This window comes from Schistocerca serialis, chromosome 12, assembly GCF_023864345.2.
Source record: "Schistocerca serialis cubense isolate TAMUIC-IGC-003099 chromosome 12, iqSchSeri2.2, whole genome shotgun sequence".
Classification (NCBI taxonomy): domain Eukaryota; kingdom Metazoa; phylum Arthropoda; class Insecta; order Orthoptera; family Acrididae; genus Schistocerca; species Schistocerca serialis.
This window is the reverse complement of record NC_064649.1, coordinates 29,080,004-29,103,478: the sequence shown is the minus strand read 5'-3', so window position 1 is coordinate 29,103,478 and position 23,475 is coordinate 29,080,004. Positions and strand designations below refer to the sequence as shown.

The 23,475-nt window shown below is 43.3% G+C and overlaps 1 protein-coding gene across 1 annotated transcript in view; it reads left to right on the top strand.

Moving 5' to 3' along the window:
* The first annotated feature begins 244 nt into the window (after positions 1-244).
* The window catches only part of LOC126428380 (uncharacterized), a 68,682-nt gene continuing 45,451 nt past the window's right edge, over positions 245-23,475 (top strand). Inside the window, exon 1 of the mRNA XM_050090307.1 lies at positions 245-1,696. Coding sequence (XP_049946264.1) covers positions 245-1,696 — 1,452 coding nt within the window. The remainder of the gene's footprint in view (positions 1,697-23,475) is intronic.

The window sequence follows — 23,475 nt, the reverse complement described above, 5'->3', positions numbered from 1 at the left end:
TACTCATGTAGCGGCTCTGGTACTAGTAGCTTATGCTATTCTATCACAAGGCGATTGTGTAAGGCGTGTGGATCCTCCATTTTTTCTTACGAACCGCGAGGTGAAAGGCTACTTCCTGGAAAAATCTGTGAACACCTCAGGATTCCCTGAAGATTCTCCAGAGTCAGTTTCTTCCGCAGAGAATGTCGCGAGAAGAAGAAATTCGATGGCCAGTGGGCAGTTTTGGTTGAATTTATTGAACACCATGAAACTGACCGGGGATGAGAGTGATGCGGACGTGGCATCAAAGAACCTGGAAAGAATTGGGGTGCCTCTCTATTTGGATGAGGGTAATGCAACGTCATCCAACAGTGTTTTTCTGGAACCACTCATTGCTATCGATGGTAACAAAACTGGTCTCTTGCTCTTGGTGAAAGAAGAAGGGCGTCACATAACGGATGATACTGACATGTTCACTGGTGACATGAACCAAAGCATAGAACCAGTAACGGTGCAGTTCGCTGATCCTATACTCAGCAGTGCAGCCAATTTTCTTTCTCATCATGCCCAAGCAACGACCAGCTCTAGTACCCAACTCCAACCAGCTGCTGATGATGGTGAACTGCCTACGGATGAAACAGTGACAACTCTCACTGACAAAATGCCTGAGAAGGTCACCTCACCAACTCCCGAATTTCCTGAAAAATTCACTCCTCTGACGTCCCGCAGTCCAAATGAGGTTGTGATCCCAGCATTGGAGGACAAGCAGTTGACACTGAAACGAAGGAACGGCGTCGATCGAGTGAAGAGAAATGTCGTCGTTCAAGATGTGCCTCCGGACGTGTGGCGTGCTGTACATAAACCGTCAGAAGAGTATCAAGCCAGATATGTGAACAGTGATTTCAGGAACATTTTTCCACTTTCAGAAGGGCAAAGGCAGTCGGTAGATGGAGTCCAAGAGGATAATGGAGCTGCATCTGGGCTCAGACAGACATCAGCATATTATAGAAGCATTCCATATTCTCTGGTTCACAGATTGGGACCTCAAGGAGCAGGTAATGTGGTCCATTACACAACAATGACGAAAGGAGTCAGAGGTATGGCCCATCCAGAACAAGAAGCTAACCAAACGCCTCTTGGACAAAATCACAACTACCAGCATGATTTAATGGACAACTCTCGTGGAGACAAGACATACTTGGAGGAGGAGTTGCCTGCAGTGCATAAGACTCCAGGTGAAGAAGTCATGGATGGAAAACACACTCTGAAAGACCAGGACCATTCTCTTAGAGGCACTGAAGCAGCTGCTTCGAGCCGATTCGTTCTTCAGATTCCAAATACGAACAAAGAACACCTGAATTACCATGAAGACCAAAGTGGAGGACCAGTATCTCTGGAGGTGTTGAACGGTGTTCCTAGTAATGAGGACATCGGTAACACGACCAGATTTCACTGGGCAAGTCGGCAGTTTGCGTCACTGTACGATGATGATGACCCTGAGAATGGTGGTAGGAAGAGTAGTAGCCTTCCGGTAGAAACTGGGGATCTACCATCCAGGAGAGTAGCAAGACGAATTTGGGCGCCGTCGCTAAGGTCTTCACAAAAGGCTGGCGTTCGTAGAGATGACGAAGCGGCGGAGCGACGGGAGGAGTCGAGTGGTCTCGAACAGGGACCCGCGGACTCGCTCCACAACGAAGTAGAGGAAGACAAGCTCAAGGTGAGTGAATAGATAATACCGCTTTCTGTACACAAGTTTTGGGTTCAATAGGATGCAAACAGTTTTTTTTTCTCGTAACTCGTTTCGATGATTCGATGACATTTCGCCACCGTCATGTGTTTGTTGGGGCTCCATGTCTCGATCTGTAAAAACAAAACCCTTATAAGATAGCTTTGTTGTTTGTTTGGATTAGATTAAGTTAGATTAGATTAGTACTTGTTCCATAGATCACGAATATGACACTTCGTAATGATGTGGAACGTGTCAGGTTAATAAGAGGTGTCTATGCAAGATATTACATTACACAAAATATTACATGACACTTTATATTTTTAATATTTTTTGTCGGGGTGGAGAAATTACCCATTTACTACGTTCAAAAATTCATCTAATGAGTAGGAGGAGTTGCCATTCAGAAATTCTTTTAAATTCCTTTTAAATGCTATATGGCTGTCTGTCAGACTTTTGATGCTATTAGTTAAGTGACCAAAGACTTCAGTGGCAGCATAATTTACCCCCTTCTGAGCCAAAGTTAGATTTAACCATGAGTAGTGAAGATCATCCTTTCTCCTAGTGTTGAGCCATGTACACTGCTATTACTTTTGAATTCGTTCGGATTGTTAATAAAAAATTTCATAAGTGAATATATATATTGTGAGGCTACAGTGAAGATCTCTAGCTATTTAAATAAGTGTCTGCAGGATGATCTCGGATGAGCTCCAGCAATTATTCTGATTACACCCTTTTGTGCAATGAACACTCTTTTACTCAATGATCAGTTACCCCAGAATATGATGCCGTACGAAAGCAGAGAATGAAAATAGGCGTGGTAAGCTAATTTATATCGCCTAAATTTGCAATGACCCTAATAGCATAAGTAGCTGAACTGTAACGTTTGAGCAGATCTTCAGTGTGTTTTTTGCAGTTCAACCCCTCATCAACACCTAGAAATGTTGGATATTCTACCTCAGCTACCGATTTCTGATCGAAGTGTCTCTCTCTCTCTCTCTCTGTCTGTGTGTGTGTGTGTGTGTGTGTGTGTGTGTGTGTGTGTGTGTGGTGTGTGTGTGTCATTTATGTCAGAAAATGGTAGACGTATCGAGTTGAAATTAACGTTACACATCAAGGTCTATAGTCCTATGGCAGTGTAAAAATTTTAAGCTTCTAAATGAATTCAATTAAAAGATACGGCCATTTATGACACGTACTTTAATACTCGAAAACTCATCAAAAATTGTTACGTCCTGCTGATGCAGATTCACGAAAATGGGCAAGTTGTAAAGTTTCGCAGTACAAGTAAAGGAAAAAATCCGAAAATTCTTTATTTGTAATTATATAACACGAAAATAAATTTTATGTTATTTTTTGTCAGTGTGCGTCTTTGTCTGGCCTTCTGTTCTACTCTTTAGATCTGGAATGGCTTGGCATATCAAGTTCAAATTTATGTCCGTTATTAAAGTCGATGGTACTTTGACGGTCTAAAATTTTTAACTTTCTAAGCAGTTCAGTCAAGATATACGGCCGTTTACTTTATATTTTGATACTCGAAAACTGACTCATCGTAAACTGTATCCTAATTCCCGTTGATGTAGAATCATGAAACTGGGCAAGGTGCAAGGTTTCACAATAAAAGTAAAGGAAAAAATGAAAGAATTCTTAATTTCTTATTATATAACAAGAAAAAACATTTTTTGTTGGTTTTATCAGTTTGTCTTTGTCTGGCCGTTTATTCGACCCTTTATCCCTGCAATGGCTTGGCGTATCAAGTTCAAATTTATGTCACTTACTAAGATCAATGGTCGTTTGGCAGTGTAAAAATTTTGAGCTTCTAAACAATTCAATCAAGATATGTCATATTTTGACACTTGAAAACCCACTCATCGAAACCTTTGGCGTTCTTCCCATTGCCCTAGTATCATGAAATTTGGGAACAGGCAAGTTTCACAGTACAGCTAAAGCAAAAGAATTCGAAATTGTTAATGTGTAATTGTATCACAGGAAAAAGTACTTCTGTTGTCATTATTTATCCAACTTCAAACTTGAAATTAAAACATTACCGACCGTGTTGGAATCCCTGTGACCAATATCTTGCCACTGCCAATGTCGGTAACAGGTAAAATCATCAATATACTCGATTCCCGGAATACATTAACTGTCTGTTATGTATGATTAAGTTTCTACAGAACCCACAATCCGCGAATCGAATTCGCAACTGGATAATAATTTTCTCTATTTATTTGGAAAATCCATGAGATCCATTTTGGAAATCCATGAGATGTAAATTTTTATACCCTTCATGAAGATCAATACGACGCCTTTTCTTTCTGTATTCCTTACTCGTAACAACATGAATATATTTCTGAAAGTGTTTTTCATAGTCAGCTATCACTCATAATTCTTTGTTAACGTGCTTAATTTTTAAAATTGCAACATATTTTGGAAAATGAGATCATTATTATGCTAAGTCATTACTAAAACAGTCAACATCTTAATATAGTGATTTCTTTTTCTAGGCGTGCATAAAATGTGCCAGTGGATAAAGGGAAGTGTAGCCCATACGAGACGTCGTTTACGTCATTTAATAGTCCGTTGACAACAGTAACAAACGTAAATAATCAGTCTCTCTGCAATCGGGGAATGGCTGCCTTAAGGTTATTTAGTTTTTTTGTATTAGTAACAGACCAGCAAAATAAGTCATCGTTCTCTGAAATGGGTTATACTTCTTTTAATCAGCAGGCAGCTCATATGATATACCAAGACGGAAAACTGGTAAGTGGAAAGCGCCTTGGGATCCTTGCTGTTCATGTTGCGTGTTAATGATCTTACAGAAAATATTAGTCCTAACGTCAGACGTTTCACGCAAGCTGCGGTTAACTGTAATGAATTACATTCTGCAGAAAGTTACAAAAATATACAATGTGGTCTTCGTAAGATTTCAAAGTGATGGAAATATAGAAAATTGCTTTAAATGTCCAAAAATATAAAACTTTGAACTTCGCAGAACTGAAAAATATAATATGTTAGTAGTACAACGTAAGTGCGTCGCAGAGGGAACTGGCCAAGTCCTACAAATACTTGGGTATGAAAATTTGTAGGGATATGAAATGGTCAATGGTCACAAATCATTCGTGCGAGCGGTTCTAGAATACTGCTCAAGTGTGTGGGACCCGTACCAGATAGGACTAACAACAGATGTGGAACTTATACAGAGAAGAGCAGCACAAATGATCACAGGTCTGTTTGATCCGAGGGAGAGTGCCACAGAGATACTGAAGGAGCTGAACTGACAGACTCTTGAAGGTAAAAGTAAGCTACCCAGAGAAAGTCCGTTAACAAAGTTTGAAGGACTGGCTTTAAGTGATGACTCCAGGAATATACCACAACTCCCTACGTGTCGCTCACATAGGGATCGTGAAGACGAGGTTAGATTAATTACAGTACACACAAAGGCATCCGTACAATGATTCTTCCCGTATTGTGTACGTGAATGGAACGGGAAAAAGCCCTGATAACGGGCGCGGAAGGGTGTGCCCTCTGCCTGTTCAGAGATTTGCCGAGGATAGACGCAGATGTCGATGTATATGTATGTTTATGGTAACATTATTTGTGTTGCCATTTTTGTCTGATTAGCTTAGCGCGAGCTGCTTCACTTCCGTAGACTGTATATTCTCCTCAGATTTTTCGTTTTTTTTTTTGTTTTGATCGAATTTTTGTGTTGTCCACAAATTGCAACACGTTTGCTTTCCACGCTAATTAAGGCCGTAGAAGCATGGTCTTTTCCGTATGTACTTTTGTCTGAAAAGCAATACTGGTATCTGGAGTTCAAGGTATTTATTAATCATGCCATTTGTGTTCTTGTGTTACTTCCATAGAAACTGTAAGCCGCTAACACATGCTTCTTTGTATCTAACAGAGAAGTGAAATACTAATTTTCAAGGATTTAGCTTTAAAAATGATTTCATAATGAAGTATCTTCACGAAATTTTTCACTCCCTTTGTCATCCCCTTACGGGTCCAATTTCCAAAAACAGTGAAACGAATATTATTTTTATTTCTGACCGAGAAGGCAAATACCAATTCTCAAAGGTCTGGCTTTAAAAATGCTTTCACAATGGAATATTTTCATAAAACATTTAATCCTATAATTCATCCCATTAGAGGTTGAATTTCGAAAAACACTGAAATACTTATGTTTCTTATTTGTAACTGGGAAGTCAGAAACCAATTTTCATAGATGTAGTTCTAAACAAATTTTAGTATTACCTTAAAAAAATGGTTCAAATGGCTCTGAGCGCTATGGGACTTAACATCTGAGGTCATCAGTCCCCTAGAACTTTGAACTACTTAAACCTCACTAACCTAAGGACATCACAGACATCCATGCCCGAGGCAGGATTCGAACCTGCGACCGTAGTGGTCGTGCCGTTCCAGACCGAAGCGTCTGGAACCGCTCGGCCACAGCGGCTGCCAGTTTCTTAATAATGACTTACTTTCACAACCCCGTAGGGGTTAAATTTTCGAAAATGCTGAAACACGTATTTCTTTCTGACCGAGAAACCAAATACTAATTTTCGTAGATCTAGGTTCAAAATTACGTTAATAGCGAAGTATTTTCAAAAATCTTGCATCCTCTACTTCATACCCTTAGATGTTAAATTTCGCAAAATCTTTCTCAAACGACGCCTACAATATGAGATAAACACCTCCTCCAAATTTCAAGTTTATCGTTATCGGTTCGTGCTGGGCGATGGACAGTTACTCAGGGCATTGCCTTTTGTATATGTGGATGGATGACAATGTCATGCTCCGAAACGTACTGAAATATTAACAAAGAATTGACTGCCAACGGTTTCTCAAAAATCAGTTTAGAAATTGTAACAAACAACCACGATCGACCAACAGCCATTATGCCTGGAAGCGTTACATGTCAGCGAAATTTACTTTTAACCGTAAATGAGTTTTATATAATGACATTGCGAGTTTAAGAGTCCGATATAATGGTTCGGACTGAATTTACTAGATGACTGCATTGAAAAAGTCATGTTTTTGCTTAAGGGCACAGATCCATTATAATCTGATTACGATTTTGGATAGTACATCAGTCGTAAAATACCTGGCTTTGTTCGGCAGCAATGACCTAGAGGGCAATTACAGCCCAAATCTAATTTATGGAAAGCAGATATCACTATGAGATTTATTAGACTGTAATGGATCCACGAATGCAACGGCTTAGAAAACACTTCTACGACTGATTAGTGAGTATTGCTCATCATCCTGGGATCATTGCCAGGTTGAGCTGATAGACGTAATAGAAAAAAATCCAATGGAGAGCAGCGCGTTTCGTGACGGGAACGGCTAGTTAACTCGAGAGCGTCACGGAGGTGCCCAACAAACAGCTGTGGCATACGCTACAAGAGAGCCGTCGTGGATCACGGAGAGTTTTGCTGTCGAAATTCCGTGAGAACACGTTCCGTGAATAGGCAGACAACGTATTAGTTCCTCCCGCGTGTGTCTCGCGAAAAAGCCACGACGAGGATATTCGAGTAATTGATATTTACCAGTACAACTCCCTCGCCCCCCTTCCCCCACCACAGACAGCAGACCCGCTTCTCTGAAGAACAGAACACCCACGTACAAAACAACTTGAAGCGTGTCGTTATCTTACAAACGGGTTATTGTGTTAAATATTTGACTTCAAGCACGTAGGCGAGAAAAACTTTAGAAAAGGTGTGAAATTATTTTTAAACTTTGTTGGAAGTCACCAAGTTCTCTCTCTCTCTCTCTCTCTCTCTCTCTCTCTCTCTCTCTCTCTCTCTCTCGAATACTGGGTGAATAAAGTCTGGGCAACTTTCGTGCAGTGAGCTAAGTCGCCTCGAGAGCCTATAACGCTTCCCCTTCCCTTCTGTCGACAATGTTACAAATATATGACCGTGTAAGCATGTGCCTAAACAGGTGGAGTAAAATTTTGAAAAGGCTATCGTTCCGAAGATTCAATATAAAGTCGCTAAATGAGGAGGAGGTTGACAAAAAGATGCCTACTAGGACAACTGATTCCGCCTACTTAATTACTGTAAAATTTAGTACAGTTGTTCGAAAGGTTTGTGCTATCATTCGCGTACTGTGCCGATGAGGAGGGGTACCACGTGGATCGAAACAGAATAATAAGAGTTAGTGAAATAATTATAGCTAAAAAAAATACGGTCGCCAGCCCAATTGGGCAAAATTTCTGTTCGGTAGGTGAATTAATGAGCCGAACAGTCAATGTCAAGAATAAGCCTACTCGAACACGCGCGGCAACAGAGGGCTGCGCGCACGCTAGCAAAAACAATTGAAACATTTATGTAATATAGCGAGAAAGAAAATAGTTTGCACTCGAAATATCATTAACTAATAGAGCTGAAATTTTGAAAACATACAAGATAACACTTAGATTAATGCTTAGTTACAGTTGTAAGTGGCAATGGCGCTGTCGCGCGGGATTAGCCGAGCGGTCTGGGGCGCTGCAGTCATGGACTGTGAGGCTGGTCCCGGCGGAGGTTCGAATCCTCCCTCGGGCATGGGCGTGTGTGTTTGTCCTTAGGATAATTTAGGTTAAGTAGTGTGTAAGCTTAGGGACTGATGACCTTAGCAATTAAGTCCCATAAGATTTCACACACATTTGAACATTTTTTGACAATGGCGCTACCTCACAATAACGTCTACTATTTTCATATGAATTTTGGAAAATGGCAAAATATAACTGAAAGAAACTCTGTTGACTTCTGAACAGGGAAGTAGAAATTGATAATCACTGTATCAAAAGGTAATTGTTATACTTCAGCACGACTGTAAGTTAAAATGTGAACCAGAACTTTACTAACAACAAATTACAATAATGACTGACATTTGCACTCACTCATTAACTCTAGTTAGTGCTTTTGTCCATAGTGCTAGAAATCACTTTAATTTGATTAGTTGATTTACTATTTGCAAAAATTAGATCGCCTCAGATTAAAGTTCAAATTTAAAGTTAGTGAGACAAATTACTGAATGCTTTAACTTCAAATCTTTAACTGAATCATTTAATTCATAAGCAAAATTAACTGGCTCTGCAGTTTTCATTTTTCATAAACGATACTCAGATTATTGTAACAATAGGACGGGACAGGAACCTACTTGGTGAATGATTTTAGGAGAATCACGGGTAAACAGTTTTGATTAAACTATGGTAATTATTCACTCGCAAAACGCCACAAAGCTGATAACGCCGTTACAAAACTAGTTGACAATCAGTTGTGATGCAGCAATGTTACTTCAGTCCATTCTCGCCGTGACGAAGTTGCTGACGACGATATTGCTGCTGGCTCCTTTCCACTATAATTAGCGAGCACGGGAGTTATTGGCAATGATATTGTCGTGGCGGGTTCTTGTTGTTGCTACAGTCAATATTTGCACCGCCCACGCTCATCACTTGCCACGTGCCGCTAAACAGTCACTCCTCCAGTACAGTCCACGCCATCCATGCGCCCGCACTTCACCAAGTCTCACTCCAGAGTTCTCTCTGTGTGTAGCGCGCGCTCTGACGTAACATCCTCGCGCGTCTAGAGACGTGGCTATTCCAACGATACTTATTCGTTGACAAAAACCTAACGTTTCCCTAACATTCCCTCAGTGATTACTCGGCGATATTTACATAATATACATAATTGATGATACAGCAAAATAAAAAAATTAATTTATACATTGTGTACATATAGATTTACATAAAGATGAAAGTGAGTATATATACAATAATAAATGGTCAAAGAGCACATCGGCATGAAAGTGTTACAAGCCTTACACAGTTTCTAACGCTAATACTTTACTTACTGCGCAAAGCTTTTAACGTAAGATTATAACTGTTAATGAGTAGATTATGAAAGCACCGTAAATCTTCAAATTCGATCGATAGTTGTGTGAAATACAGAAAATGAACTTTTGTTACCTCTGCAAGCCATTGTGTGGGGAACCTACAGTCTCGCTTAAAATTTGTGCGCCTTTGCATGTGTTCTAACAAATCCTGGAAACCATTTTTTCTGTGATGATCTTGATAGCTCGAAAACGTGCTTCCGGAAGAATTCAACAGCATATTTAGGTAACAGAAACAGATAACCTCACATTGTTGGTCTTCAGTATAAACAAACAGTAGTTCCCCTATAAGCAGTTGTTTGACGTGTGCTGCGTGATAGCTTGTGGCTTCATACACGATTTTTGGTTTAAAAAACTGCTGCATACAATTTAGCTGTAACTGATATTTGATCTTCTAAAGCGGTAGCCGTGACATGTCCAATGTATATATATAAAAAAAGCCGTAGATTTAAGCACACAGTGTAGATTTTCACGGGCAGTGTTTGCTTCAATTACAACTTCCGTGGTGAGGCGTTGTGCTAGAAAAAAATCGTTACTCCAGGGAGAAGGTGGCTCGAGCTCTCCGTCCAAGCAGACAGAAAAGCCACGACCAATGAGGAACAGCGGCCGCCAACTACGCAAGGTGTCTTTCCTTTTACCTGTATCGCAAAACGGATAAAGCGGTGCACGGTTCCAGTTGGAGTTTGCCTGTCTAGAGGATTCCAGAGGTAACAACAACTACATCTTCAGTATTTCATGTAATTACTGGCCGAAAACAAAATGCTGTCAGAGAGAACTTATGAAGCGGTATAATCTTACGTTAAAAGTTTAATACAGTAAGACACTTGTTTCAGTTATTCGGCGCTACGTCAGTAACGTTCTTCAATAAGTTTATTAAACACAACAGATACACATAACGGAGACTTTAGTCATCGATAGTATATTCTCCTTCACTATTTACAGCAGTCTGCCAACGCTAGTGTTCGATTCTGCGACTGTAGGAATCACTGTGGTTTTGGGGCGAAGAACTTGTCGAGCCATGTTCGGACAGCATTTGAATCCGGGAAAGAAGTTCCTTGAATGTTGTTCGATAGAGAGATGAAAATGTAAAAATCTGAGGGTTAAAGATCGGGTGAATGAAGTGGATGCGGAATGGCATCGCAACCCAATTCCTGTATAGTAGTGTTTTTTGTCAGTCTAGCAGATCTCGGGCAGGTGTTATCGTGCAAGAGCATCACTTCACGCAGTCTTCGTGGTCCTTCTTGTTGGACTACGTCTGCAAGACATCGCAGTTATTGACAGTAAATCTTTGCAGTGATGGTAATTCGTAGTACACCACGCCGGAGGTTCGAATCGTCCCTCGAGCGCAGGTGTGTGTGTGTGTGTGTGTGTGTGTGTGTGTGTGTGTGTGTGTGTTGTCCTTAGCGTAAGTTAGTTTAAGTTAGATAGTGCGTAAGTTTAGGGACCGATGCAGTAAGCAGTTTGGTCCCATAAGACCTTACCACAAAATAAATAACAATACCACGCCATCACTGTTCCACCAGACGCATAGCATTGTATTTGTTAATGAGCGCACCTCTTTGTACGGGTTACTGCTGGTTTGTTTGTGTTCAACCATTCCCTTCTTTGTCCTACGTTAGCATAAAGACACGACTTCTTGTCACCAGTAACGATGTGCACTACTGGCCATTACAATCGCTACACCACGAAGATGACGTGCTACCACCGCGAAATTTAACCGACAGGAAGAAGATGCTGTAATATGCAAATGTTTAGCTTTTCAGAGCATTCACACAAGGTTGGTGTCGGTGGCGACACCTACAACGTGCTGACATGAGGAAAGTTTCCAACCCATTTCTCACACACAAGCAGCAGTTGACCGGCGTTCCCTGGTGAAACGTCGTTGTGATGCCTCGTGTAAGGATTAGAAATGCGTACCATCACGTTTCCGACTTTGATAAAGGTCGGATTGTAGCCTATCGTGATTGTGGTTTATCGTATCGCGACATTGCTGCTCGTGTTCGCCGAGATCCAATGACTGTTAGCAGAAGATGGAATCGGTCGGTTCAGGAGGGTAATACGGAATGCCCTGCTGGATCCCAACGGCCTCGTATCACTAGCAGTCGAGATGACAGGCATCTTATCCATATGTCTCGATCCCTGAGTCAACAGATGGGGACGTTTGCAAGACAACAACCATCTGCACGAACAGTTCGACGACGTTTGCAGCAGACAGGAGCGCCTGCGATGGTGTAGTCAGCGACGAACCTGGATGCACGAATGGCAAAACGTCATTTTCTCGGATGAATCCAGGTCCTGTGTAGAGCATCATGATGGTCGCATCCGTGTTTGACGACATCGCGGTGAATGCACATTGGAAGCGTGTATTCGTCATCGCTCACTGGCGTATTGCCCGGCGTGATGGTATAGGGTGCCATTGGTTACACATCTCGGTCACCTCTTGTTCGCATTGACGGCACTTTGAACAGTGGACGTTACATTTCAGATATGTTACGACCCGTGGCTCTACCCTTCATTCGATCCCTGCGAAACCCTACATTTCAGCAGGATAATGCACGACCGCATGTTGCAGGTCCTGTACGGGCCTTTCTGGATACGGAAAATGTTCAACTGCTGCCTTGGCCAGCACATTCTCCAGATCTCTCACCAATTGAAAACGTCTGGTCAATGGTGGCCGAGCAACTGGCTCGTTACAATACGCCAGTCACTAGTCTTGATGAACTGTGGTATCGTGTTGAAGCTGCACGGGCAGCTGTACCTGTACACGCCATCCAAGGTCTGTTTGACTCCATGCCCAGGCGTATCAAGGCCGTTATTACGGCCAGAGGTGGTGGTTCTGGGTACTGATTTCTCAGGATCTATCCACCCAAATTGCTTGAAAATGTAATGACATGTCAGTTCTAGTATAATATATTTTTCCAATGGATACCCGGTTACCATCTGCATTTCTTCTTGGTGTAGCAATTTTAATGGCCAGTGATGTAGTATAGGAATGGTCGGTGTTGTTCATGAGCGAATTAACGACGAGCAAGTAGAGTTGCACATATGACCACCCGCTGAAATTTGTGATTTTGGCTTAGAGCATGCGGTATCCATAACTCCAATTTTGAGCCTTCCCCATTGGAAGGGAAAGTCACACGATGCTGGAATGATCACATTTCATGTCATTTGTTAGGTCTTGAGTACATTGATGTTGATCATTGTGGATTGATGAGTTTAAACGACCTTCATCAAACCTCGAAGGTTTTCCTGAACGTCGAGACTCACTAACGTCAAGACTATCCTCCTCCATTTTCTAACCGTGCTCCTTCCTGTGGCATTATCCCTATGCACGTCGCAAATGTTTCGGGCTGCCTCCGCTGCTTACACCTCTTTATCCAATTCAAACAGAACAACATGTCGGAAATGTTTCCATTTCTCCACTCGGCACTCCATTTTATAGCGTCCACAGCTCCACTCAATATCTCCGAATGACAGAATGACAGTACAACTCAGATAGCGACGGTGTACTATAAACAAAAAATGACAATCGATAAATGAACCTATAGTAAACGGAATATTAACATGCAAAACAAACAGGCTACGAACTTATGCAGTCTAATAGAAATGGTGTCCGCCCCGATAGCTGAGTGGTCAGCGTGGCGGATTGCCGTCCTACGGGCCCGTGTTCGATTCTCGGCTGCGTCGGGCATTTTCTCCGCTCAGGGACTGGGTGTTGTGCTGTCTTCATCATCATTTCATCCCCATCCGGCGCGCAGGTCGCCCAATGTGGCGTCGAATGTAGTAAGACCTGCACCAAGGCGGCCGGACCTGCCCCGCAAGGGGCCTCCCGGCCAATGACGCCAAACGCTCATTTCCATATTTTCCATAGAAATGTTGTGTTTGTCTCTAACTAGTGTAACCCAAGGCGCGCGAATTACCCACCCTGAGTTCATCCAGTATCTGTGAATTAGAGCACTTACTGACTCGCAAAATGGTTCAAATGGCTCTGAGCACTATGGGACTTAACTTCTGAGGTCATCAGTTCCCTAGAACTTAGAACTAATTAAACCTAACTAACCTAAGGACATCACACACATCCATGCCCGAGGCAGGATTCGAACCTGCGACCGTAGCAGCAGCGCGGCTCCGGACTGGAGCGCCTAGAACCGCACGACCACCGCGGCCGGCTACTGACTCGCAACAAATTTCACACATATTTTCAAAGTTTTGCTAAAGCTTTTCTCTCTTACATCCTTAAAGTCAAAAATTTAACGCATTAATTTGTATGTTACGTAATCAGACGATTGCAGCTCTTTTATAGATGGCAGTTCGATTCTTCAAAGCACTGGTAGTTTTAAACATCAACCACGGCCTCTCAGCACGGAAAGTTTAACGGAAGCAACCTTTTCCGTGGAAGAGCTCCAGTAATAAATCACTTTTGCTGGTTTCCGTTCACCGTGGAACTCACTAACAGTTACCTGCTGCGAAGTTCTCGCCTCGCGCGAACACGAGTACATAAAAGTTTTGTGGCTTTTTACGATATTCTGTTCGAATTTTACAGTTCCATTATTTTTACTACTTTCGTATACCAATTAAAACGAGTCTACTCTGCAGCTTCTGTCAAATTGTGCAGAATCATTAACTGATCTATTCACAGCTACACGTTATTTTATTATTTCCTTTTTACAAACATTGGAACATCGGAAAATTCAGGTTTCTAAAAGCGATCCAGGCCCTTTTATTCTTCTGTTTATGTTTTTCCTGTTCATACAGTCATTCGATATACAACTCATAATCGGTTGTACTGCTCTCTGATTTGCCGGCCGCTGTGGCCGAGCTGTTCCAGGCACTACAGTCTGGAACCGCGCGACCGCTACGGTCGCAGGTTTGAATCCTGCCTCAGGGATGGATGTGTGTGATGTCCTTAGGTTAGTTAGGTTTAAGTAGTTCTCAGTTCTAGGGGACTGATGACCTCAGAAGTTAAGTCCCATAGTGCTCAGAGCCATTTTTTAGGTAGTTTTAAGTAGTTCTAAGTTACAGGTCACTGATGACCTCAGATGTTAACTCCCATAGTGCTTAGAGCCATTTGAACCATTTTCCTCTTTGATTGGAACTATTTTCTTTCCTTTGAGATTAATGTAAGCCGTTTTTGTCTTATTATATTTCACTTGCTCTAATCCGTTCTCCCATGCGTTTCTGCGCTTTACTGCAGTAGGGGCAATCTGTGCAATGTCGCCACCAAAACATAGATGATCAGATAGGTTTCAGTCACACGTATGCAGTCTCCGTTTTTCCTGTTTAAGGTTGCGAAAAACTGCAACTGCACTACTGAGAACAGTTTCGGCGACATTTAATCTACGTCCTTTTTTTTTGCTCTGATTAATCTTATAAGAAGTGCTGCAGAAAATAGACTGTAACGAGGAAATAAACTGTTTCAAGATGCATGTCCATATAACGTCCACGGTGAGATGAATGATGAGAGGAGACCTCGGCTGTATTGTACTACGACCGATTTTGTGTCTTTTAATACCTTCAGGCTACGCTTAGTTCCTGTAGTTCCCTCTGGAACATAGGGCCGTGACGAAATTGCTCCACCTGGTACGTTTTCTAGTAAGTCTCTTCACTCCACTCCAGGTTTTCCCATCCTCTGCAGCTTCTCTCTCGATCGTCCTTTCCCACTTCTGTTGGGGACGACCACGTTTTCTGACTCCTTGAGAGTTCCAATCCAATGCCATCCTATCGACAGTTCCATCTGGTTTCCTCAGTGTCTGCTCAATCAGTTCCATTTTCTTTCTTTGATTTGTATATTGATTGGTTGCTTATTTGTCTCCCTCCGAAGATCTTCATATGTTATTATATCTAGCCATCTCACATTTAAAATACGCCGGAGACAGCGGTTGATAAAAACTTGCAGCTGGTTTTTGATGTGGTTAGTCACCTGCCAAGTTTCGCAACGATACAACAGAACAGCCTTCATATTGCTATTGAGAAGCCGGAGTTTGGTCTTCTTTGAGATGTTCCTATTCCTCCAGACAGGGTGCAGTTGTACAAACGCACCATTTGCTTTGCGGATGCGACTACTGACGTTCTCCTCAGCGCCTCATATAGTCGTGACTATACTTCCGAGACTGACGAAAGATTAGACCTGTTCTACGCCCTCTCCATCAATGGCCAGCCTATTCGTGACGGTCGAATTTATCCGCATTACTTTAGTTTTGCGAACATTTATCTTGAGGCCTTCAACTTCCGCCTCTCTCTGTAACCTGGCCAGTTTCTCTTCGATGCCTCGATATCGTTGTGCCATTAAGCAAATGTCGTCTTCGAAATCTAGATCTTCGACCCTGTCCTGCAGCCCCCATTGTACACCTCTCTTCCGTCCTCCCATCACTCTCTTCATCACATGGTCCAACACGAAAAGAAATACTGTTGGCGAAAGAATACACCCTTGTCGTACTCTCGAGTTAACTTGGAAAGGCTCTGTTAGTTCTCCATTATGTAGTACTTGGCACTCGCAGCCTTCATACATTTCCTTGATTATGTTAATAATCTTCGTTGGAATGCCATATTTTCCAAAATTATCTCACATGACTCCTCGACTGACAGAGTCGAAAGCCTTTTCAAAGTCAATGAAGGTAAGGTAGAGGATGTGTTACCACTCCGCACTTCCAGAATAATTCTGAGAGTATTGATAAGGTCCACACAGCTTCGATGTTTATCAAAACAAGAAATTAGGCAAAAGCTACAGTATTTTTTAAAAAAGTAGATGGCTCGCACTGATAACTTTATACTACATCCACACCGACTTGTGTTGAAGTCAGGACATAGAGTGTCTGGTTGTCGTATGTAATATTAAAGACACATTTAAGATCACTGAGCCGGCCGTAGTGGCCGAGCGGTTCTAGGCGCTATATTCTGGAGCCGCTCGACCGCTACGGTCGCAGGTTCGAATCCTGCCTCGGGCATGGACGTGTGTGAGGTCCTTAGGTTAGTTAGGTTTAAGTAGTTCTAAGTTCTAGGGGACCGATGACCTCAGATGTTAAGTCCCATAGTGCTCAGAGCCATTTGAACCATTAAGATCACTGATCGCAAACATTCTACCGACGGCATGGCGGAAGTATGGCGAGCAGACACGGCATGCTGCGTACAGCAAACTGCCTAGACACGATCTCCCCAAGACAGACATAAATACAATATTTGGTCTCTCTCAAGTGCGATAGTCGACTGTGCGGTCATAATCGCTACAAGCAATGGCGAAACCACAGGTACAGAACTAACAGTTAAGACTGCGCAATTAATGCAGATAATTGAGAAGTAAAACTGAACAAAAATTAACAACACAATTACGCACAACAACAAGGAAACGGGTGACAGTACTTACACCATACTCCAACGTCATTTGGCAGCTATAGCAGCAAGTGAATAAATACGACGTACAGATGCAGAGTAACTATGTAAAATATATCTGGAACGATAATTTTGGTGTCACGGAACGATCATAAGTAATTAGTAACGTAGTTAAAAGAGGCGCGTTCTCTTTTAAAAATGTGAAAGAGGAGGCAACCAAACTGTTGATCGGCATTGGATGGGAGACAGCGGCGGTCAAATACACTACTGGCCATTAAAATTGCTACACCACGAAGATGAAGTGCTACAGACGCGAAATTTAACCGACAGGAAGAAGATGCTGTGATATGCAAATCATTAGCTTTTCAGAGCATTCACACAAGGTTCGCAGCTGTGGCGACACCTACAACGTGCTGACATGAGGAAAGTTTCTAACCGATTTCTCATACACAAACAGCAGTTGACCGGCGTTGGCTGGTGAAACGTTGTTGTGATGCCTCGTGTAAGGAGGAGAAATGCGTACCATCACGTTTCCCAATTTGATAAAGGTCGGATTGCAGCCTATCGTGATTGCAGCCTATCGTGATTGCAGCCTATCGTATCGCAACATTGCTGCTCGCGTTGGTTGAGATCCAAGACTGTTAGCAGAATATGGAATCGGTGGGTCCAAGAGGGTAATACGTAACGCCGTGCTGGATCCCAACGACCTCGTATCACTAGCAGTCGAGATGACAGGCATCTTATCCGCACGGCTGTAACGGATCGTGCAGCCACGTTTCGATCCCTGAGTCCAGTGATTGGGACGCTCGCAAGACAACAACCATCTGCACGAACAGTTCGACGACGTTTGCAGCAGTACGGACTAACAGCTCGGAGAACGTGGCTGCGGCTTCCCTTGACGCTGCATCACAGACAGGAGTGCCTGCGATGGTGTACTCAACGACGAACCTGGTTGCACGAATGGCAAAACGTCATTTTTTCTGAGGAATCCAGGTTCTGTTTACAGCATCATGATGGTCGCATCCGTGTTTGGCGACATCGCGATGGACGCACATTGGAAGCGTGTATTCGTCATCGCCATACTGGCGTATCACCCGGCGTGATGGTATGGGGTGCCATTGGTTACACGTCTCGGTCAGCTCTTGTTCACATTGGCGGCACTTTGAACAGTGGACGTTACATTTCAGATGTGTTACGACCCGTGGCTCTACCCTTCATTCGATCCCTGCGAAACCCTACATTTCAGCACGATAATGCACGACCGCATGTTGCAGGGACTTTCTGGATGCAGAAAATGTTCGACTGCTGCCCTGGCCAGCACTTGCATTCGATGTGTAGACAGTCAGAGATATTGATACTTGTTTACTGGAGCTTCAATGTCTGGATTCCGTGAATTCGTTTTTGCAGCGTTTACTTCGTAGACTTGACAAGTCTTTACGGAAACCAGATATTGAAGGCTCCAGTATCAATATCTCTGACTGTCTACACATGGAGTGCAAAGGGGCCTGAAGATGGCATTATTAGTTGTCTAGACAAAATATCTTCTAAAACCATACGGCTGTTTGACGACTTTCCTTCGTAAAACCTGGCGGCTTATCAGTGCGAGTCGGCTATTTTATCCATCAGAATTTCACAGCTTTAGCCTATTCATCTGTTATGTTTAGAAGCAGGCAACTTGAAGATGTTCAAAGAAACGGAACCGGTCGTAACGCAGTAAATGTGTAATAATATAGCTGAAGCGGTTTGCATTAATCGTTAACATTAATGTAACTTGTGGGCTGAACATGATCCAGATACACACTGAGTGTGAAGTCTTTCCCAGATGACAAAGATTTGTTTCCGAGGGACTATGCTAACTCGTAAATTTTTGTGTCGACACACCCTCACATTTGTCGTAGAACGTCTGGTAGACGATATGCAGTTTCTGTCCGTGTCTTTGCAAACACCTGGGACTATCATTTGGCTGCAAAGCTAGCAGGGGTTGCCGCTTGTGTGAAATCTTCATCACTGTGCTCTGAGGTACGCCTGTCTCTTTGGAAACGAGACGTGTTGATTTTCGCGTACAGCGTTGAAACGACGCAGCGACAGCATCAGCAGTGTCTTCATCCACCCCTCGTCTTCCGCTTCTCGCCTACTGCCAATCTCTCCAAACCTTTCATACCCTCATCTGATGCTCCCCACACCTGGTGGACTATATCAGAGGCACATTGGCACTGTTGCTAAACTGTACAATGGGGTACGCAAAAGAAAGAAACCAGAATAACATTGCCGTGGGCGGGGCTTGTGTAGTACGCATTCCTGCCACTAGGTGTGTATAGCGCAACTCGTTGTCGGTTCAGTGCCGCCTGTGTTGTCGACCAGGCTTGTTCTATTCATCTGCAGTGCTTGTGTTTTCTAGCGCTGTTCTTGAGCCGTGTTGCGACTCGCGTTGGTGCCATTGGTAAGTTAGCATTGTGTGGTAGGGATAGTGGCGTCTCGTTTTCTTCTCGTGTTTAGTGGCGCCTGTATGTTTGCTAGCGTTGTCTGTCCGCAAGTGACAACAGCAGCGGTTATCGATATCCTGTACCATACTACTATCTTTGGAAGGACATCAAGTGTTTTCCAGGTCAGAGTGTGTCGGGTAGTTCGGTTGGGACGGAGCAGCAGTGAGGTCCGGCAGCACGAGGACATGCCGGGACTGCTGGTGGCATGCACGCAGTGCCGGATCGAGGGGCTGTAGCTGCGAGGGCAACAACGTCGTTCTCCACTGGACCCAGGACATTTGAGTTGAGTGAACATTAACTCAGTAGTGAAACCTCCACTATTTTGAGATCACACCGTTTGTTCGCGCGTTGCTGCTCGCAGGGTCGCTGAGACGAAGACCAACGAGTGGAATGTTTGGAGTTGGCGAAATTATTTATCCGTCCTCCACTTTTTATTATTAATCATTGAATTCCTTGCGTTTATTGATGAAGTTCAACCAGCGGTATTTTTCTGCCTAGTGGCTGCCAACGCCCCAGTTAGCTCCGCTGGAGGTTAGCGTATTTTCGCGGCAGTGTACCTTCCCTCGCCTTGCCGCTGTTGCCCTGTAAGGCATGTAGTTCGACAGCGCCCTTGACCGTGGTTCGGATATTTGTTTCTTTTGGACTACTTTGGTCGTAGTGGGTCCTTGTGCTTCTGGATGTTCTAAACACCGGATTCAGAAGACGCAGTGCTATCCGCCTGTTTCGTCTTGCCTGGGTTGTTCGATCGTTGTGTTGGTTATCAGACGTTAGGTACATGTTGTAAGAGTGTTGGCCTGCGTTCAAACTGTCACTAGTTTGAGTTGCCATCTGGTTAAGTGAATACAACTCTTGGCTACCTGTCTCAACGTTTACAAAGTTGAATGACTTTCCCAGGTCGATGCGTGGAGCATTGTTCAAATGGTTCAAATGGCTCTGAGCACTATGCGACTTAACTTCTGAGGTCATCAGTCGCCTAGACTTAGAACTACTTAAACCTAACTAACCTGAGGACATCACACACATCCATCCCCGAGGCAGGATTCGAACCTGCGACCGTAGCGGTCGCTCGGTTCAAGACTGTAGCGCCCAGAACCGCACGTCCAGTAGAGCACTGTCTGAGGCCCACTTCTCTCTCGATTTGGTCAGATTGTTATGAAAGTCAATAAGGCCTTCAGCCGTTAATGCTATTTGTCTTAAGAATTTTCAATTAGATATTGTCTCTTAATTGTGAAAATTTGATGATTGTCCCTTTTTTATAATATTTTAGTATCTCTTGGAGAAGTTTAATTCATTCATAAGAATTTGCTATTAGGGCCTTCAGCCGACAAATAATTTGAACTTCTGGTCAATAAGGCCTTCAGCCATGAGTGCAACTTTCTTAAGAAATTTTTTATTAGACATTGTGGCTTAACAGTCAAATTTGATAATTATTGCTTAATGTCAATCTTATTTGGAATTGTCTTCAAATAAAGTGTACGTATTTTAAAAAAAAACTGAGCAACCAGCGGTAACTGAGTACAGCCCCGTCCGCACTGAATCCTGCCTATCCCTAAGTACCACATCTAAGTTCTGTTCTTGTTTCGTTTTTTTATGGTGACAAGTTTAAGTGAACAACGTGCAGTTGTGATACTTTGTTTTCTACTCGGTAAAAATGCTGCTGAAACTGTTTTAATGTTGAGAACAGCGTACCAAGATGACGCTATGGGAGAAAAACTCAAAATGTACGAGTGGTTTGCTCGATTTAGAAATGGCGGCATGTGGATTGATGACAAACCTCGTTCTGAACGTCTATCAACTGCTCGAATCGACGAAAAAAAGAAAAAAAAAATGAGAGTTTCTGCTCACAGACCATCGACAGGCAATTGATCAACTGTCAGAGATTAGCGGCTTATCTTGGAGCTCGGTTCAGCGAATTTTAACGGAAGATTTAGGAATGAAGAGGGTTGCTGCCAAGTTTGTTCTTCGTGTTCTGGCTGTCTGCTCTGAAACTACAGCTTGAAACTGATACAGATTTTCCCTTTTGATGCCAAGGGCGTAGCTCATTCAGAGTTTCTTCCTCCAGGTCCGACCGTCAATCAAACCTTTTCTTTTGAAGTTTTAAGTTTGCGCAACGGTGTTCGTGAGAAAAGGCCCTATTTGTTGCTGACAGGAGACTGGTTCTTCCACCACGGCAACGCACCTGCACACACAGCCGTCTCTGTTTGACAGTTCTGGCACAGTTCTGCTGCCCCATGCGCCTTACTTACCTGACCTGGCTCCGTGCGAATTTTTCTTATTTCCACACATGAAAAAGGGCTTCGAAAGGCTGATTTGACATCTCTGAAGTAGTCATGAAGGACGCGTGGGACGAGCTGTTACACATTTGTAAAGATGACTACAAAAATGTTTCGAACAGTGGAACCAGCGGTGTTGCAACTGTATTAGGTGTAATGGAGAGTAATTTGAAGGGGATAAGATTGTTTTGCCAACGACCCGCCAGGTTAGCCGAGAGCGCTAATGCGCTGCTTCCTGGATTCGGGTAGGCACGCCGGCCCCGGATCGAAACCGCCTGCCGGATTAACGACGAGGGCCGGTGTGCTGGCCAGCCTGGATGTGGTTTTTAGGCGGTTTTCCACATCCCTCTAGGTGAATACCGGGCTGGTCCCCACGTCTCGCCGCAGTTCCACGACTCACAGACATTTGAAACACATCCGCAATTTTCCATGATTTACACTGGACGGAGACAGTTGGGGTACTCTGATTCAATCCCGGGGGGTATGGGGTGTCTGCAGGAAGGGCATTCGGCCACCCCTTCCAACTACCATACCAAAGCCGATTTAACCACGCCAACCCCGCGCAAAATGCGGGACTCAGGCGCAAGCAATAGAAAGGTTGTTTTGCAAACACTTTGAAAATATATAGCTTTTAAAAAATAATTACGGTTGTTTTGGCTCCCTCGTCGTAACGTCGTAACAGGCGGTGTGTTTCGTGAGATAGCAAAACACTTTGCGCTTCTTTGTGCATTGTGCCAGCGTGACAGCAGAACTATTAAATTACGTTACGTCCAAAAACACACACACACACACACACACACACACACACACACACACACACACACACACACACACACGCACGCACGCACACACAGAGAGAGAGAGAGAGAGAGAGAGAGAGAGAGAGAGAGAGAGAGAGAGAGAGAGAGAAATCAGATGCTGTCTGAGGAAATGTAGATCTTTCTGAGTTTAGCTACCATTTGCAACAAGCCGCATAGCAGTGTCCATCATAGTTCCTTAGAAATTAATTGTTGTTCTGACGGAAAGGCCTTAAACTTCCACCCTGTATTTTGTTCTTCTACGTCCGTGAGGAATGCGTACTGGAAGTTGGTCCGTGCTATTTTGCTATATCCTCAGTAGGTGACTTATTTTTCAATAAAGATCCGTCCGTAGCAGACTTGGTGCTTGTGTTAAGTAAGCCGACCAAGAGCAACATCGGGACGTGGAATTTTGTAAAGGTCGAGCTTCGGTTAGCTGAGTAGAGAAAACAAAATTCTCTCACGTGAACAGCGTAAGAGCCTTAGTGGGGCGAAGAGCTTTTGTTTTTCGTTCTCGTGTTATTCTGAGTGTCTTAATTCTCGAACTCCGCCAGTAGTCCGAGGATAATAAAAAGCTTATTTTTTTTAAGCTGTACTCATGCTTTAATTTTTTTTGCTTCATAATCCCGAGAGGTTTGGAATTTAGAGGCTTGCCGGTGACATTATAATTCTGTCACAGCCGACGAAGGACTTGGACGGTAGTTGAATGGGATGCCTAATAATATGACGGTTGCAGCCAGATCATGCTTGAGCAATTAGGTCAGGAAGTGGAACGCTGAAATTGGTAGTTGAATTCTGCTTTTATTGACAGCAAAAATCTTGCGACGACCAAAGTAAAGACGCCTCAGTAATAGTAACAGAAACTTTGGTGTAACGCAGAAATTTTCTGAAAAGGTATACAAGAGAGTTTTTGGTATACAGTCGCGTCTGGTTCAACTGCCTGGTGCAAGAGTCAGAACAGCATACATCACGCAGCAGTAATCTGTGCATATGGTTCTGCGGGGCAGATCAAT